The sequence below is a fragment of the Drosophila kikkawai genome, chromosome X (genome assembly GCF_030179895.1).
Source record: "Drosophila kikkawai strain 14028-0561.14 chromosome X, DkikHiC1v2, whole genome shotgun sequence".
In the NCBI taxonomy this organism is placed as follows: domain Eukaryota; kingdom Metazoa; phylum Arthropoda; class Insecta; order Diptera; family Drosophilidae; genus Drosophila; species Drosophila kikkawai.
Window position 1 is genome coordinate 14301649 of NC_091733.1, and position 18063 is coordinate 14319711.

General features: G+C 41.0%; 2 protein-coding genes and 1 long non-coding RNA gene across 5 annotated transcripts in view; 2 read left to right on the forward strand and 1 right to left on the reverse strand.

The window, feature by feature from the left end:
* Positions 1–13613, forward strand: ZAP3. 3 transcript variants are annotated; one of them, XM_017174715.3, is made up of 11 exons: positions 1–632; positions 694–4316; positions 8459–8951; positions 9017–9159; positions 9750–10200; positions 10269–10457; positions 10575–10763; positions 11240–11347; positions 12064–12115; positions 12180–12298; positions 13143–13613. In XM_017174715.3, the coding sequence occupies exons 1-11, from the start codon at positions 213–215 to the stop codon at positions 13302–13304; spliced, it is 5949 nt and encodes a 1982-aa protein (XP_017030204.1). In that variant the 5' UTR covers positions 1–212; the 3' UTR covers positions 13305–13613. The 3 variants fall into 3 exon arrangements, with proteins under 3 accessions (XP_017030204.1, XP_017030205.1, XP_017030206.1); XM_017174716.2 differs by lacking the exons at positions 8459–8951; positions 9017–9159; positions 9750–10200; ... (1 more) ...; positions 10575–10763; positions 13143–13613; XM_017174717.3 differs by lacking the exons at positions 8459–8951; positions 9017–9159; positions 9750–10200; ... (4 more) ...; positions 12180–12298; positions 13143–13613 and adding an exon at positions 5776–6438.
* LOC138929177 (uncharacterized) lies at positions 12952–13985 on the reverse strand. The gene is made up of 2 exons (XR_011445623.1): positions 13881–13985; positions 12952–13808 (listed from the first exon to the last, which is right to left on the reverse strand). It is a non-coding gene; the product is annotated as an uncharacterized lncRNA (long non-coding RNA).
* The window catches only part of LOC108080103 (uncharacterized), a 16733-nt gene continuing 12368 nt past the window's right edge, over positions 13699–18063 (forward strand). Inside the window, 1 exon segment of the mRNA XM_070288424.1 lies at positions 13699–15258. Coding sequence (XP_070144525.1) covers positions 15195–15258 — 64 coding nt within the window. The 5' untranslated portion in view covers positions 13699–15194.

An 18063-nucleotide genomic window follows, 5' to 3' on the forward strand; every position in this document is an offset into this window, starting at 1 on the left:
TTGGTATCGGTGGTTTCCCACCTCTACTAGTAATGTCAAAAAGCAATTCTTTTTTCATCCCAGATTTTGTGAATTGTGAATTTGTGAAAAGCGCCCTAACCAGGTGAGTGAGTCGGCCGGAACTAGGGAAATCGGTTCGCGAATTGAAAACCGCGTCCGACGATTGGCCCTGCAAAGCACTCGGAGAACCCGACAAAAACCAAGCGCCTGAAATGTGGAATCAATGGCAGGCAGCCGCCGCTAGCGGGGTGCCAATGATGGCTGCTTTGCCGCCGCAGCCGTCCCAGCCGCCACCGCTGCCCGATGCACCTCCCCCGCCGCCGCCGACAGCCTCCGATCCGGGTACCGGGGCCACGGGAGCACCCATGGTCGCCGGCGATGCGACAACATTAGCGGTCGCTGCCACCGTCGTCGCCGCTCCCCCGGCCACCGTCGCTGCGGCGGCTGCTGTCAACCCTTATAGCAGTGGTTTGGCGACGGCAGGCGGGGCGGGCAACCCCTACGAACAGTATACGGCCGCCCAGTACGCCGCGATGACTCCGGAACAGCAGTATGCGCTGCAGCACCACTGGCACCAGTGGCAGACCTATCAGGCTGAGTACGCCAAGTGGCATGCCCAGTACGGCGAGCAGGTTAGTGCTCCTTCTTCCTAATCCCCTGTGAAACGCTCTGTTAATCGTAATTTATTCACAGTACAAGCGGGAAATGGCGGCAGCAGCGGCCGCCAATGTTACCGCGCCTCCGGCTCAGGTGGCGCAAGTGGCTCCCGTTGCCACTCCAGTTGTAGTTGCCCCCGCGACGCCGGTGGTGGTTGCTCCTGGGCCGCAGGCATATCCGCCGGCCCAGACCTATTACCAGACTGTGCCCACTGTACCGGCACCGGTACTGGCACCGGCACCTGTCGCCAATGTTGGTGGTGGGCCGCCGATACCTGGCAAGATTACCGCTCAGCCGCAATTGTACAACCAACCGCCGCCGCCGCCTCCACAGAAGACTGGCTACAATCAGCAGAATCCCAATCAGATGAATCAAGGCGCCTGGTCAGGACCACCGCCCATGCCCATGCAGCAGCATCAACCGCCGCCGTCCCAGCAACAGCTACAACAGCCACCTCCCCAGAAATGGGGCAACCAGATGAACTACAATCCAGGACAGCCGCCAGATTTGCAGCAGGGCTTCCCCAATCTTCAGCAGCCGCCGCCTTCGCTGCAAAGACCACCACCTCAAAACCAATACCAGCAGCACCCGCCGCAGCAGCAGCAGCAACAGCAGAACTCGATGGATAAGCAATGGGGCAATAACAGGCCGCCATGGGAGTCTGGTCCTCCGTCAAATAACTCGAATCCAGGACGCTGGGATGGCCCACCGCCGCAGAATGACATGAATAACCGCTGGAATGGGCCGCCACCGCCTTTAGGTGGCAACAATGGACGCTGGGAGGGACCACCGCCACCGCAGTCATCCTCCTCTGGGGATCAGAACCGTTGGATGAGCAGCGGCCATTCGAATGAGAATCAGAATCAGAACCGCCGCTGGGAGGTGCCGCCCCCGAATATAAAGGATCAGCAGCAACAGGGCCAGAATCAGAGCCAGAATCGCTGGCAGAGCAATGACGACGATCATGGAGACATGGAGGGATCGCGCAAATACCAGAATAACTACCAGAACACTAGAAAGAGTTGGGGATTCGATGGCGGCGTCGGTGGAGGAGGAGGAGTAGATTCAAATGCCGGAAGCCGCAATCAGAATCAATTTTTCAAAAATTCTCAATCTGATTTTGGACCAGACTCCTCCTCGTTGTCAGGCAGCAGTAACAACAACAACAACAACAGCAGCGGCAATAATTTTGGTTCGAATTCAGGAAATTATCAAAGCGGCAACAACTTTGGCAACAACTACAGTCAGGATCAGGGCGGCTATGGAGGAGGAGGAGGAGGAGCTGGTAATCAGGCAAGAGGCGGTAATCGCGGTGGAGGAGGAGGATCTGGTTCAATGGATAACTTTGGCAACAACAACAATAACAGCTTCTCCAATAACCGTCGTCAGAACAACAACAACAACAATCGCTGGGAGAACAACAACAATCGCAACCAGAATCCGAATCAAAACCAGGGATATCCAGACGAGCGTGGACCAGGTGGCAATGACATGGGACCAGGAGGTCCCGGTGGAAATTACAATCAGAATCGTGGCAACTTTAACCAGAGAGGTGGCTCAAATCCACAGCAGTTTCCCCAAAATCGCAACCAGCAACAACAGCAGCAGCAGCAGCAACACGATCTGGACGAGGCCAGTTTTGATCGATTGTTTGACCAGTGGGAGAAACAGTTCGAGGACTGGAAGCGCGCCAATGCCAATCATCCTGACCGCGATGAGTATCGACGCTACGAGGAGGAATTTGAAAAGCAGCGTCGTCGCATTGCCGAGCGCAGGGAGCAGATGCGACGCCGCCGACAGCAGCAACTCCAGCAGCAGCAGCAACAGCAGCAAGGTGGTACGCCCCAGAAAGAGGGTCCAGGTCCAGACCAGGAAGAGCAGGAATCAAAGGATGAACAAAGAAATTACAATGACCAGGGTCCAGGTCCCAATTTTCGCACTGGACGTCCTAATCGTTTCAGCAATGCCAACAGCGACTTCGAAAGAGGAGGAGGAGAAGGAGAAGAAGCAGGAGGTGGAGGAGAAGGACCACCACCACCACCTGGCTACCGTGGTAATCAAGGACCACCGGGGCCGCCTTTGTTAAAGCCATTTGGCGCTCAAGAAGAGTCAAACGACAAGCCGTCGCCTGGAATTCGAGGCAATCAAGAACCACCGGGGCCTCAAAGACCACCAATGAATCCATTTGGAGATCAGAAAGAGTTCAAATACAAATTAACATCTGATTTCCCAGGCAATCAAGAAGCACCAGGACCTTTTGGACAAGGATTACCCACAGACAAGCCCTTGTCATCGCCGAAAAAGGAGCCAGCAGCTTCTCCCTCTCAAAATCCCTCAACTCTGACTCCCGCCCCGCCAGTGGCTCCCCAGATTCCCGCTCCGCCGGTGGCGCCTACGTCGATCCCCACCAATCTTGGCAAGCGTCGCCAGACAAGTGGATCCGCTGATTCCACACCCGCGAAGCAAATCAAAGAGGCGGAGCCGATATTCACCATTTCCCTGGACGACGACGATGACGATGACGACGTGGCCGATGAACAGCCACCGGTTGACACACCCATGGGCAGCATTTTTAAGAAGAGTGACGGCATACCGGGCCTGGATTTGGTGGCCGATGGCAGCAACAAGAATTCAACTTCATTGTTCGATGATAATGATTCCGCGCAGCCGGAGGCCGTAGAAGCAACCGAATCCTCAGAGGCTGTCAGCCAGAGCAACGAGTCCCTTAGCAAGGCCCTCAAAGACCCAGCATTCCTCAACAATCTGACTCAGGCTGTGGCCAATGTGCAGGGTCGGGAGCAGCGCCAAGATCGCCAAGATGCAGAGAGCCAACAGCAGGAGCAACAACAGCAGACGGATGATGGAGAGCCAGAGGCAGATGGACGTCAACTGTCCTTTGCCGAGTGGCAGCGTAAGAAGAACAACAGCAATAACGGGAACGACAATAAATCGCAGGATTCGCGCGACTCAAATAGCAGTCCAAGTGTCCATGATCGGACCGAGAACCAGGGACGCCCGAACTCTGGCTTTGGGCAAGGACCGGGTGGAATGGGTCCGGGTCCTGGTCCCCGTTTTGGGCCCAACTTGGGCCCCAATCAATTGCCGGGCAGCAACTTTATTGACTTTGAAGGCAACAATGGTCCCCCCGGTGGCTTCGGCCCTGGCCCTGGTGGCCGCAACTTTGGACCGGGACCGCGTCATCCCTTTGGCATGGGACCGGGAGGACCTAACTTTGGACCCAACGGCCCTGGCCCTGGGCCGCACTTTGGCCCCGGACCCAATTTCCGCCACAACAGACCCAATTTCGGGCCCAATTTCGGACCCAATTTTGGTCCGGGAGGTCCCGGAGGTCCACGCAATTTTGGACCACGAGGACCACCATTCGGACCCAGACGCGATGACTTCGGTGGACCACCTTTTGGGGGTCCTGGTCTAAACTTTGGACCAGGCCCCAACGGACCCAATATGAGGGGATTTAATGGAGGCGATGGTGGCGGCGGTGTCAACAGTGATAATCCGTTTCGGCGACAGAGCGGACCACCGCCACCTAACTTCAACGACGACGATGGTCCGCCGAGAGGCCCGAGAAACTTCCAGAGCCGAAACAGTTTTGGTGGGAACCAAGGACCGAACAGCAATCGAAATAACTGGAGCGACGGGTATGTGTACTAATTTTTGATTTTCTTTATTTAAACATTAACATTTATTGAAAAATTTATTAAACTTATAAAGTTAAACAAAAAGAAAAAGGTGGAAGGGAAAAGGGGAAAGCGGGGAGCGTTTTCCCTCATATTAAATCTCTAGAACTTTCTGTCGTCTGATTGTCTGACTATGGTTTTGGATATGTAAATCGGATATTTAAATTCCGTTTTGTTTTTTTTTTTTAATTATTTATTTTTTGTTTGGAAATCAACTACGAAAAATCATACTAAAACCTCTATAAGGGTTATTTATCTATATATACATTTAGAATATCTATAATGACACTAGTTTTAAATGTACGTACTAGGGAGCTATATATCGACAAAACTATCTTGCTATCAAAAATCGAAATATATCGAAAATCTATCGAATTTAATTTTATAATATAAAAAAAAATACTGTTACAACCAGGTATTTCATTAATTTGTTATTTTTCTTATTGTAATTGGTCCGATATATTAGGCAGAATATAGAGTTATCGCCCAAAAAAAATTTTGAAATTAAAAATATGAAAAAATATTGCATTTAAAGTTAAAATATTAAACAAATATTAATAAAAACCACCTGAAAATATTACCTATTTTTTCCGATTGTATTGGTCCGATAGATTGATCGCACATATGTAGATATTTCCAAAAGAATGATCGAATTTTGAATTAAATTAGTTTTATTTGTATTTGTTTATTTATTTTTTTAAACAAAGTTTAGACATATCAAACAGGAATATCGATTTATCTCACCTAACGTAACTTTAAAATATCGGTTTATATATCGGATATATGCTTTTCTACTGTCATCCCTAGTGCGTACCTATGGGTAGAAATTATTTGTGGGAAGAGATTGTACTTTTTTTGGGGCAGAAACAGAAATGTGAGATAATTATAGCTATAATTTCGATTAGATAATACCAATTGAGAGCTAATTAAAATGCTGCCCACCTTTGACAATGAACTAATTTTAGTTTGAATGTCTTTGATTGTCCGATTAAGCCGTGAATCGTTTCTTTATCCTGTCTGTATAGTGTGTTTACTAAAACCTAGTAAAAATGTGGAAAATCAGATGTTATTCCGCCTATTATATTCCTTCCCTTCCCACACCCACATCACTCTTTCTCTCTCTCTCTTTCTCTCTTTGTCCCTATCTATTTCTCCAATTTTGTATCTGATATTTATCATCCAATTTAATGTAGTTAACTTGAGCAGGCATTGCACTTTTTCTAGTTATCGTTAATGCTGGAATTTCGATTCCAACCCCGTTTTCTCTTCTTCTCTTCTACTTCTATGCAATACTGATAAAAATATAACGAATATTTTACATAAAAACAAAAACAAACGAAAAAAATCGACGTAATATCGAAATATATATGCATTTATATATATACATTTCGCACGATATATCTCTGTGTTGTCTGAGCAGCAAGAACAGGGGCGGTAGATTCAACCAGCAGACGAAGCAGCAGCACAAGATTTGAGATCTGAGAGATCTGTGAGATTTGCGATCTGAATAGGAGCAAGATTGGGAGGGGAGGCTGAGCTGAGCGGAAGGGCAGAGAGCAGAGCAGAGCAAAGCGTAAACCCCCCTTCCTGAAGATCAGATCATCTGACAGATCGCCCAAGCCAGCTGTGTCAGAATAAGACCTATTATACGTAGCATTAAGGATACAACACAAACCCACACACCCCGTCAACCAACGATAACATGAAGTACAGAGACCCATTGGCTGCTCCAATTAATCAATAATTATGTTAAATTAATTCAATTGAGATGAGCAAAGGTTGGATCATCGTGAATGTGGCTTCCATCCTTTACTTTATTGAGTTCCCATTATGTTTTTTGAGTTTGGTATTAAAGCCATAAACACACACACCTTTCACAAACACTAACGTCAAGCTTAGTGGACATTGTAGTAGGAAGTTATATAAGACGTATATGTTACATATATACCCTTGAATGAATATCAATAAAGCAAGATAAAACAAACTCACTATTATTGGGGGATGATGTCAAAAAAAAATAATATTAATAATAAAATCATGGTCCGATTCACTCAATTTGTCAGTCTGTTTGCATATCCAATATCCCTTCCAATATCTAGCCATATATTTCCGATCGGTAAACAAGGCAAAATGTGGTATTATCTATATTTTTTAGTGTTTAAAATGAAACAAAGACTGTTCTCACTCTATCACATTTAATATATAATATAAATATAGTTTAAGAAACGCACTTGATTTAAACATTTAAAAGCTTTAATATACAATCCCAAATGATATACAAATATAAATTTTAATTTGAAAACAAAGGGTTGTAGGCTTTTCTTTGGTCTGCAAAGTAAGTACTTATGAGGTTTCTTGACTGGGAACAGTTTGATTAGGTTTCTTGGATTGGAACCGAATCAGATGTATAGTTTGCCGGCCAAGAAAGTTCATTGGTATTTATTTTGCTGGCTGATCCCATTTAAAATTTATATAGGCCATCCGTCCGATAACAAATTTATTTCAAATCGATAAAAGAAATTATACTAAACGATGCAAATTTTGGGGTAACTCGTCCGTTGTTCAATATCCGCAGGTAACAAGGGTTATATTTATGCAACAGAATGAGAAGATCTCTGATCTTATAAAGTATGTACATATATATATTCTTTCTTTAGCTTTGTCCGTTTGTCCGTCTGTCCGCATTATCAACTGAATCTTGGAGACTATAGGAGCTAGAATCTTTTTTGACTGCGAAATCATTTTAAGAAGGGGGTAAGGTTATTTCGGTGCAAAACGGGCCAATATTTAAGGAAATGTTCTAGAGAAACGGCTAAAGTTAGCTTAATTATTTAAAAACCATAAAATAACAAAACGTGTAAACAATTTTTTTTAATTTTTTGTATTAAAAAATATGTAGAGGTCTAGGAGTAAGGGAGAATCTCCAGAGTCCCCTTCCGTGTACATCCTTAAAAAACATTCGATATGAAAAAACTATTATCCATTATTTAAAGAATACATTTTCCTAGGTACTCATGTGGCGTTTTTATTTTTAATTTTTTTCGCCGATTGGTTATCGAAATTTTAAGTCAAAGCTAGGATTTTTTTTTATAAAAAAAGCTAATTTGTTAAAGAAAAAATATAATAAAATTTAAAATTAAAAAAGCTCGACGTAAGTACCTTTAGAATTAGTTAAAGAAGTTTTGTTCCAAATTTCAAATCGATTGCTCGAGTAGATTTTGATTTATCCGTGTGCACAGATTTTCAAAATGTCATTTTTCAGGAGAGCGCTTTGGTTTTTTTGATACAAACGAGCTTCGTTCAAATCTGCATAACTTTGTCAATTTTCCTATGATTTATGTAAAACTTGAATACAATATTCTTAAGATGTTGAGCCTTTAAAATAAAAAATAAAAATACGTTTACAAAAAAAATGGAATACCTTACCCCCCGCCTTAAAGCAGTGGTCAACTCGACCCTACTTCTGGCTTTAGAAAATTTCTCATGACAAAAAAGAAGAATCAGTAGATGTCATTTGGTAATTTTTTAGCTAAATCTAAATCAAATCTTTAAAAATGATATGATAAATAGGAATCTCAGTCTATATATATATTCTTTATGCAAATGCAAATATAATACTCCCTAGAGAATGGGGAGCAACTTGCTATTTATAAATAACTCAGTTGGGCTAATAGTCTAAGTTTAGGACCAATTATACAAGTATATATATATTATATATGTATGTAATATTTGGGGACTAGAGTTTAATGACAGTCTGCCCCATTGCCACGCCCTATTTTACCTTATTCCCAACCAAAAAACAAACATTATTTTTGTAGTAAATTTCAATTCAAGTAAAAGTTCAAGTGTTTTTCTTTCGGTTAAAAAACAAAAAAATATAATAATAAAAACACTGAAAACCTATAAACAAAAAATACATCAACTAAAATAATAACAAAAAAAAATCGAAATAACAAAACATAAAAACAAATGTAATTAATAATGAAACCAACCATCATCAAATGAATTGTATACAAAATGTGCCACAAATCACGAACCACAAACCTCAAACCTCAAACGAACCTCGCAACAATCACATCCAAAAAACCACGAACAAATCAAAGGCCGGAGCAGCAGCAACCTTATCCCGGCGATCCCGTTTACCGTCCCATGAAGGTCTTCGACTATTCAAATTCAAGCTCAATGACGTCCGCCAAGGTTATCGACTATGGCCACAAGTCGGCAGATGCCATAGGTCCTGGTCCTGGACCAGGTCTTGGTCCTGATGCCGGTCTCAGTCCCGGTTTAGGGTCGGTTCCCTCCATGGCAATGCCAGAATTCCGACCCATGCAGACCTTTGAATATGGACACGCTCCGAGAATGGGAAATACAGGAACAGGAGGTGGAGCAGGAGCAGGAGCAGGAGCAGGTGATGGTGCAGGAGCAGGAGCAGGAGTAAGAGGAATGATGGACGGAGGAGGTGGAAAAGGAGGAGGAGTATTCAACAAGCGTAAAAATAAAAGACAAAACAAGCAGCGACTGAGGGAAGAACGCTTGCAGTTCCATCAAAATCGCCAGCTTCAATCGATTCCAATCGACGAGCAGGCTGTGAATGAGGTGAGTAAGGGTCAGCCAGCCGAAAAATAATGCTCATAATTAAACCCAATTACAATACTCTCTAGGAGCAATCATTGGGAGATGAGGAGAATCAGGAGGAGAATCTGGTGGTTAAGGGGGAGAATCTGGAGGAAGAGGAGCAGCAGCAAGATGGCCAAGGCCCAGCATGTACCGATGATGATCTTGAGGACATTTCCGATAATGAAGAGTAAGTCAATCAAAAGATTTTTAGAATTTTATGTCTTTGTAAAGGGCTTAAAGTGTTTTTAAAACAAATTTTAAACAAAAAACATGTTATAACTTGCAAAGACTTGAGGGGGAATAATATTACATATTGTACATGTTAAACGTGTTCTAAATTTGAATTTTGTCGTGAATTTTTGTTTGTAGGAAATAGTCAAAAAATCATCGTGAAACTTTAAAGATTGTTAAAAGGGGAAACGGAGATGAAAATTAAAATGTTTTAAAAACAATATTTTACAAAATGGCGGAACTATGAAATATATGCCGCGCTTCGATCCTTGAGTTTTCCGGCTTTGGACCTTCGTGTTGAAAATTCCTAAACAACAAATTATTTGTATATTTTTTATTTAAACTTAAAAAATCGAAAAAAAAAAATTTTAGTTTTAATATTTTCACAAAAATTGAAAAAAAAAAAAATTAATTAAAAAACGCAAAAATTTAAAGTGGACAAAAACCCGTTTAAAGTTGTTAAATTCGATAATAAAACTTTTATTTATAAATAAGAAACCTTTTTTTTAAGTAAATTCCTAATATTCAAATCCCTTTTATTCTTAGTAATCTTACCCGAATGGATGGCTACGGCGCGGGAGATGGCGACGATGATGGCGAGTCACTGCCATCGCCGCCACCGCCTTCGATGACAAGTAAATGGAATGCGCCGGCATCATCACCAAAGTCCCTTTTCCCCTCGGCAGCGACGGCCAATCAAAAGATACCCCAGCAGGCAACGGCAACTCACCTGGAGATGTTCTCCGGGCCAACGAATGAGAATCGCAATACGATCTCCGTGGATGAGGTACTATTGCCGCCCGGTCGTTTGACTCGTCCGAAACGTATTTGCATTATACTGCGAGGTCCGCCGGGCAGCGGTAAATCGCATGTGGCGCGTCTGATCAAGGACAAGGAGCTGGAGATGGGCGGGGCCAATCCGAGAATTCTCAGCATTGATGATTACTTTATCATTGAGAATGATTACACGGAGAAGTGTCCCAAGACGGGCAAGACGGTGAATATTATATACTATTAATTAATTAATTTTTTTTCATTAATTTATTAATTATTTGCTGCGTGCAGATTCCCAAAAAGGAGCTGTTGTACGAGTACGATGACACCATGGAGGAGACCTACATGCAATATCTAATTAAATCTTTCAAAAAGACGCTTAGCGATAATCTATACGATTTCATAATCGTTGACTGCAACAACAACTCACTGAGGACACTCAATGAGTTTTACTGCCACGCCAAGGACTCGAACTTTGTGGTGGGTTTATTTTTTGAATATATATTAAATTTTTAAAGAACCTTTTATGAAAACTCAACCCGTTGCATACACATTTCAGCCTTCATTTAATAGCAAATTTTGTAAACTCTCCCTTAGCCCTACATTGTGGACCTGCACTGCGACCTGGAGACATGTCTGGGACGGAATTCGCATAAGCGCACCGAGAATGAGATTCGGGTGGTGCTGGACAACTGGTGTGCCACGCCACTGCACTACATCAAGCTGGATGTGAGCACGCTGCTGGAGAACGTGGTCGAAATGGAAGATGTTGAGAATATGGCAATGGTAACTATGCACTGAAGGCGGCATCAACGGCGGCGGCGATGATGCGTCCCATGCTTGCGTCGTGTGGAGCACGAGCCGTGGGGCTTGGTTGGGTCAATTGGTAGCTGCTGCCCTTCTCTCTCTCTCACTCTCACTCTCCCCCTTTGCTGGCCAGTACACCAAAAACTCTAGTCATGATTAGTGTTTAAGCAAAGACAACGAAACAAAAGTCAATATTTTTTAATCGAAATCCAAAGGAATCCAAGCCAAAGGCCTAGACTAAGTTTTACTCTCAAACTCATAATTCAAACTAAATATAAAATATATAAAATATATTTATATATATATGAACATTACAGTCTCTTAGTCTCTAAGAAACACTCTCTACGATCCTACGATTAAGATCTTTCTTGCTCTTAGTAAAGGCAACTCTTTGCACACTGCTGTTCAAGCCGAACAATTTGTTGATTTATTGCGGCTCTTCGTCTCACTTGCAGGATGATAATGCCATCGCCGACGGTGGAGCAGGAGTCGCAGCCTCCGATGCTGCCACTGTCGAGGAGACAGATGACAGCAGCAGTGCCGATGCCGATGCCTCTCAAGATGTAAGTAAGCCGAAAATCCAGTCGACTGATATTGAGAATTGTAGGGAAAGGGTAATTCGTTTTTAAATCCACAAAATAATCTTAAACTATTCAAGCTTTTAGTTCAATTACATTTAAAGTAATAGGTTAGCACAGACCAGCAGACAAAAGCGTTCGTTTATGATTTTGAAAACGATAGTTTTGCGGGTTTCGAAAAAAGTTAATCACCTGTCATGGGTTTTGTTCCAGAAAACGCTATAATTTTCGGAATTCGAACAAGATATCGATTGCGGACCTTTTACGAATCATAATCGGGTATAATCCTAAGATTTTGCGGCGATACTTGTCCGCTATTTGTCCGTTTGTGCGTCCGTTTTTAAGCATTTAGCGAATTTAATGCAAAAAGTCCGATTTTAAGTCCGTATTTGATATTTTTAGCTGACATTTTTCAGATCCATCCGCACCAAGTCCGCTCTTTGTCTGCTGAGAGGCCATAAGTCATAGTTATTTAAATTCATACCTTTTCCAACAAGTATATAGTTTACTTATAAAGACTAACAAACCAAAGAGAAATAATTTCAATCCAGTCAACTTGATATAAATGTAGGTAATAATTGGCATAGCAACCGTACATACACCTCTAAAAAAAATTTCCGTTAAAACTCTCCCATTTATTGCACTCCATTCAAAAAAATAAACCCCCGGCTTTCATTCCTTGCGTTTCGTGTGCGGTGCAGTGCGGCTTCCTGAAAAGCAAGTGGGAATGTGACAACACCGAGGATAATTTGGGTAAGTGCGCATCATAGCCTCGTCTCTGGTTCTATCTCTGACTCTTGTCCATTATCTGTTTTAGCCCGCTTGGATGGCACCAAGCGTCTCATGCAGAACCGACGGCATGCCAGCATGGCCGATTATCTCCAACTGGAGGAGGATTGGCAGCCACCCATAACCACCAGTGACGGCAAGAAGCGGGTAAGTAAGAGGGGTCCGCGAAAAAGTATATCGGGCTGGAAAAAAATGAGACGAAAGATAACCAGGGCTATGGCCATCTCAGTTGTTTTCAAGAGATAAAAGATCCCAGCCAGAGATGAGAGAATATTAATTTATCGACGCGAAAAACGATCTAGATATGTGTATTAACTCTAATTTTAAATTACAAATATCGATATATAAAATTTAAAAAACTAAAAATTAATAAATAAAAAAAATAAATAACTTTATTTTTATTTAAAAAAAATAATAATAATAACTATTTATTTTTACTTATTTTTTTATTTATAAATTTATAGTACTTGAATTTTTATCTAAATAACTATAAATTTATAAATAAAAAACAAATAACTCTATTTTTATTTATTTATTTTTTTATTTTATAATTTATTTTATAATCAAAAATTAAATAACTATCTATTTTTATTTATTTTTTTATTTGTAAATTGATAGTTCTTTAAATTTTATCCAACGTTATTTGTATTTTCAAATAACTCATATATAATTTAAATTATTACCGTTTTCGATTATAATCGATTTATTTGTAGAATTTTTTAGTTAAAAATCGATTCATTGAAAATCGATAAAATTTAAATACATTAGAAATAATAGTAATAAATAAATTTTGTCGCATATTTTAAAGTTGAATGACAATTTTGTTGTATATTTAACATTTGTGTATTCAAATTTATCTTTGTCGATACATCATATCAAGCTATTTCTCTCGGTGTACATCCCTGATAAAGAACCCATCAGCAAAGAGCTGCTTAAAAGTCTCCAAGTTTTACTCATATATATTCATATATATATTTTTTGTACATTTCAGGTGCGTTGGGCGGACATCGAGGAGAAGCGCTCGCAGGAGAAGATGCGCGCCATTGGCTTCGTGGTGGGCCAGACCGACTGGAATCGCATGATGGACCCGAATGCGGGTAGTCGGGCTCTGAATAAGACCAAGTACATTGAGCGGATCCAAAAGCGTCGCTAATTATAGCCACGCAAGCTGGCACGCAAGCTGAATCAAATGGAGACCATTACCAATACAATTACCATTACCATTGCCCATTTACAATGGAGATCGTACCCCCTCCCCTCACTAGATAGACATTAGGTTTAATCATCCATCACCTAGAATGGCACTTGATCAGTATAATTTCGCAAACTTCAATTGTTTTGTAGAGCGCTGCATTTACGGAGCACGATATTCTCAGTTTAAATGGGAACCCATTCTCTAGCCTAATAAAATAAAGTTATACAATATGCCACGGATGTAATGGCATGTAATTTGAAATGTAAATTGTATCATTTTATTTATACAAGTACATAAATATACACATATATATATATACATTTTTTTCATTGCTATATTTGAAGAAATATAAATATAAGATGTACAGGAAAATAATGTTTACTTTAAGTTGGCGGGTTCATTGAACTCGAGCTCGAGCAGCTCTCGCTGCTCTTCTCTTTCGCCGCTAGCAACCATTGACAGCTGTTCGCGGTGGACCAAGAAAGGAGCAAAGGATGAGGATATTGTGTGTGTGTGTGTGCATTGCTCGCATACCTGCCAAGGTGAACTACAGATGACAGCTCCAGGCAGAGTTGCACAACACGGCGTATGAAGTATGCGCATGTGAAAGTGCTTGGATACGAGTAGGAGGAGTTGAAGCAGCAGCAGAATTGGGGGCCAAGTGGCACCAGCAGTCACCAATATAGTTTGCACCCATTCTGCTACACACAAACCCATTGACAGTCAGTGATGTCCTAGAGAAATGAAGCTAAATTACTTAAAAAAAGGAATTTAGGCTTTATTATAAAATTTACAATATCAAGACCATATATAAATTTATTTATTAACATGAATTTAAAATTATTTTCTATTTTAATGTTTTCAAAAAAATTGCAAATAATTTTAAACAGAAAAATCAACACTAAACTATTGTTTTGTTATGGTTTTAACGTTTTTTTTGTTTAATACTTTCCTGTAAATACCTCAAACATCTAAGATTTCCTGGTTAATGAATAACAAAACAAACAAACAATTTTGCAAACAAATACTTCCTTCCTTAAAAAAAAAGAAAACTAAACAAAATGGCTTGTCTTATTTCCGTTTCTCCTGGTTCTGACGGGTAACTAGCCAGATCTGGCAACTCTGTCTGCTTCCGCTGCGCTGCTTGTCGCCTCTGCTTGCTGCGCTGCTTCTAGGGGCCCCACTGCTTGGCTCGCTTCAGTCGAGCAACGCAACTCGAACGCAACGGTACACGAACGGACGCGTCCTACACACACACACGCACACAACACACACTGGCAGGACAACAACAGAGTGTGTCCCGATAACAGAGCCCAAACAAACACCTAACTGCAGTTCAATTTAATAAAAAAAAACAAACACATTTTTTTAAAGTTTAGCGTTGACTTAAAGTGGCAAAAAACTCCCTTCTTAACAGTAACAACAAATAACAAATAAGAAGCAGTGCTAAAAGTACCGAAACTCAGCAGCCGCATTTTGAAGTTACGTCAAAAGGAGTCGAGAAGAAGGGAGAGAGAGAGAGGGCCGAAAAAGCAAACAACAACAGCAACAATAGAGCAAAGCACGCGATAAACGAATCACGAGCAACTGTAAATGCGAAAGGAGAAAGCAGACGCTGGAAAGGAAGCAGTGAAAGGGAATTTGTTTTTGGCGCGTCGTCGTCGCCGTTAGCTTTTGTTTTTGTTTTTCCGTTTCTGTTGTTTTTGTTTTTCTTTGTTGATTGCTTTGCAGCCGGCGAAGGGTGCCAAAGCGGAGACTGATAAAGCGCGGAGGCGGCGCAGGCGAGGAGGAGCAGGGAGCAGCGAGCAGGAGGAACACCCAGGCTTATGTAAAGCGTAATATGGAAGCATGTCGTCCACTTCCAGCTCCGTGCTAACGTTGTCATCGTTTAATCTATTATTTTTCACCCAAGGTAAGCACTTGACACTTTACATAACCCCCGATCCCAATTGGGATTAATGAGTGTCCAGCGGGCTGGACATGTGTGCGTGAAAGTGTGTGCTGTGTGTGACCCAATTTGACTCCAATGGGAGTCCAGCTGGTCCAGTTGAAGCGAGGCTATTTTCCGGCCTGCGTTGGGTTTTTACTCATCAACGTCCACCTCCACCTCCACCTCCTCATACTTTATTCTCATTCTCATCCTTATCCCCAACATTTTCATTTTCGGTCGGGATGTCACCAGGGTGTAATAAATTGTGGGGATTCCCACGGTTTAGTGAGGGAAATTTTGATAAGTTGCCTGGCCTTACTGGATGGGCCAAAACTTAAGTGAATTGCGGCAAATCTCCCCAAGGCTTAGTTGCAAATTAGCTTGAATTTAAAGAACTCGTTGCCCAAATAAGCTTAGGTTAGCATAAGAAATCATTAGGGTTTTTGAAATCTTTTAAAAAAGGAATCCAAAAGTATGCTACAAAATATGAAAAAGTATGGAGTTCTGTCAGGAGTTTGTTATAATTTTAAAAAACATATTATTAAATGATGTCAAATATTATAATTAACAAGAGTAACTTGAGAGCTTGTTAGGTAATAATTTATTAATAATTTATTTAAATATTTCAAAAGAAGATATACAATTTTGAAATCAATTAAAATTCTGCCTAAAAGTATGCAACTGAAACTATTTTATTGCCTGCTTTTGGGCACCTTTTCAATTGATTTGGGGTTTCAATTGGTTTGGGGCCTCAGCCATTTCATTTTCGTTGATTTGTCATGAATCTAACCTAACAACAATTTGTCCCCCCCAAAGATAATAAATCTCAGTCAAAGTGCCCTAAGCCTGGGCTCAATCGACAACCCCAGCCCCCTTTTACCAAGACCCTTTTAAAAAGGCCTGATCAACTTGATTTGCATGCAAATTGCGTATAAATCCTTGAATTGTTGATGCAACACAGAAGCTCAAGCCCCAAGCCCTAGCCCCGCCATTTGCGGGAAGGTGGGCCCAGTAGCTTTGACTTGGCCAAACTCATTATTTGGTAATAGCCATCGTTGTCGTCGTTGTCGTCGCTGCAAATGTTTGCTTTTAATTAAAACAAAGAGAAACGCCAAGAGAAAACTGTTTGCTGTTTGCCAAGAAAAACTCTCCCGGCAGCTGTTCATTTGGGCAAATTGATTTTTTGCGCCAAGACTTTGAACAGCCGTCGTCGGACCTAATTGGCGGCTGGAGCGAGAGAGGCATCCTCCGCCAAGTGTGGCCACCAATTTGGCAAACTTTTTCTCAAAATTGCGCAAAATTAAAGAAGGGGGAAAGGTGCCTTCGCCTTCGGTTAACTGACAGCCAAGGATTTTCGTTTCTTTTGGGGTTCCAATCAAATTGAATTCCCCTTCTGATGATGGTGAGATGGTGATTCAACACTGTGGTTTCAACACTTTGACACCGCCACCAGAATCACTTCACAGAGAAACACATGCAACAATTTGCATTGTTGTGCCGCCAGGGTGACACTATTTTTAGAGTGCAATTAGAAGGGGATTTTGTCAACATTTTTGGGGTAGGAACGAATGCTCTAACTGTATAATTTTAAATATTTAATATATGTTTGGGGTGTGGAAAATATTATTATTTATAAAGATTGTTTACATAATTTCTTAATATTAGTAGAATAGAATAAATAAATGCAGAATAAATAAGTTAAAATATATAATAAATTAAAAAATTAATATAAAATCTGAATTTAGGCTTTAAACAGATTTTTAACTATAATAGAAACTGTAAATGAAGTAAATATAATATTTTAAAGCTACTTAAGATTTTAAAAATTAATTACTTTTAATTTTGGTGCATCTTGTAAACATATTTTTTATGAAAAAAATGTATATAATTTTATTTTATTAAAACTTCTATGCAAAACTTAGCATAGAATTCACTTTTCCCCAAGCTCAGGGTATTGCAAGACAAAGCTTAGGAAGTGCAGTTTGTCTGGGGACATACTTTCAATGGCAATGCCGAAAATAAAATAAAAATAAAAGAAAATAAAACACAAACAAAGAAAAGGTTGAGGTCACCCACTCACACGTACACATGCATATATATATTTTTTTTATAGAGGCGTTTTGTGAATTTGATTTTGCATTGATTTTCCGCTTGGTGGAAATTCGAGTGGCCGTCAGGTTCACTTCTTGGTTCTTTTAAGACCGCGTGACTCGACTCTAATTGCGCTCACACACACACACACACACACACACACACACACACACACACAGAGAATACACACCTCAGTGGGACACACAGGCATCGCATAAAAAACCGAAACCCGTAAAAGTTGGCAATTAAAAAATGCATTTTGCAATTATGCCAAGTGAATGGAACCAGAAGTACGGCGACAACTACAACAAGTTCAACAAGTGGGCGGGGCCAAAAGAGAGTCCTGTTTCCAATGGCAGCTTGTCTCCTTGTCCCCTATCCCCTCCATTCTCCCTTTATCTGCTTTCGAGTTTCCTTCTGCAAAGCAAATAAAGTGCAAAATGAGAATCGGCGTGGACTAGACACAGTGGAATGGCTTCGATATATAAAGGTGAAAGTAGGTCAAAAGTATTATTTAGAAGGATAAACATTTCAATGTAAATTAATAGAGCATTTTCTAGGCAAATAGTATACAAAATGGAAATTTTGTAACCGGTCTATTCCCATATTATTCAAGAAATAAAGTTAAAAACATAGGTTTGATCTTTTATATTCGAGTTATTTAATTATATTATTTATTTATGATTTTTATAAATA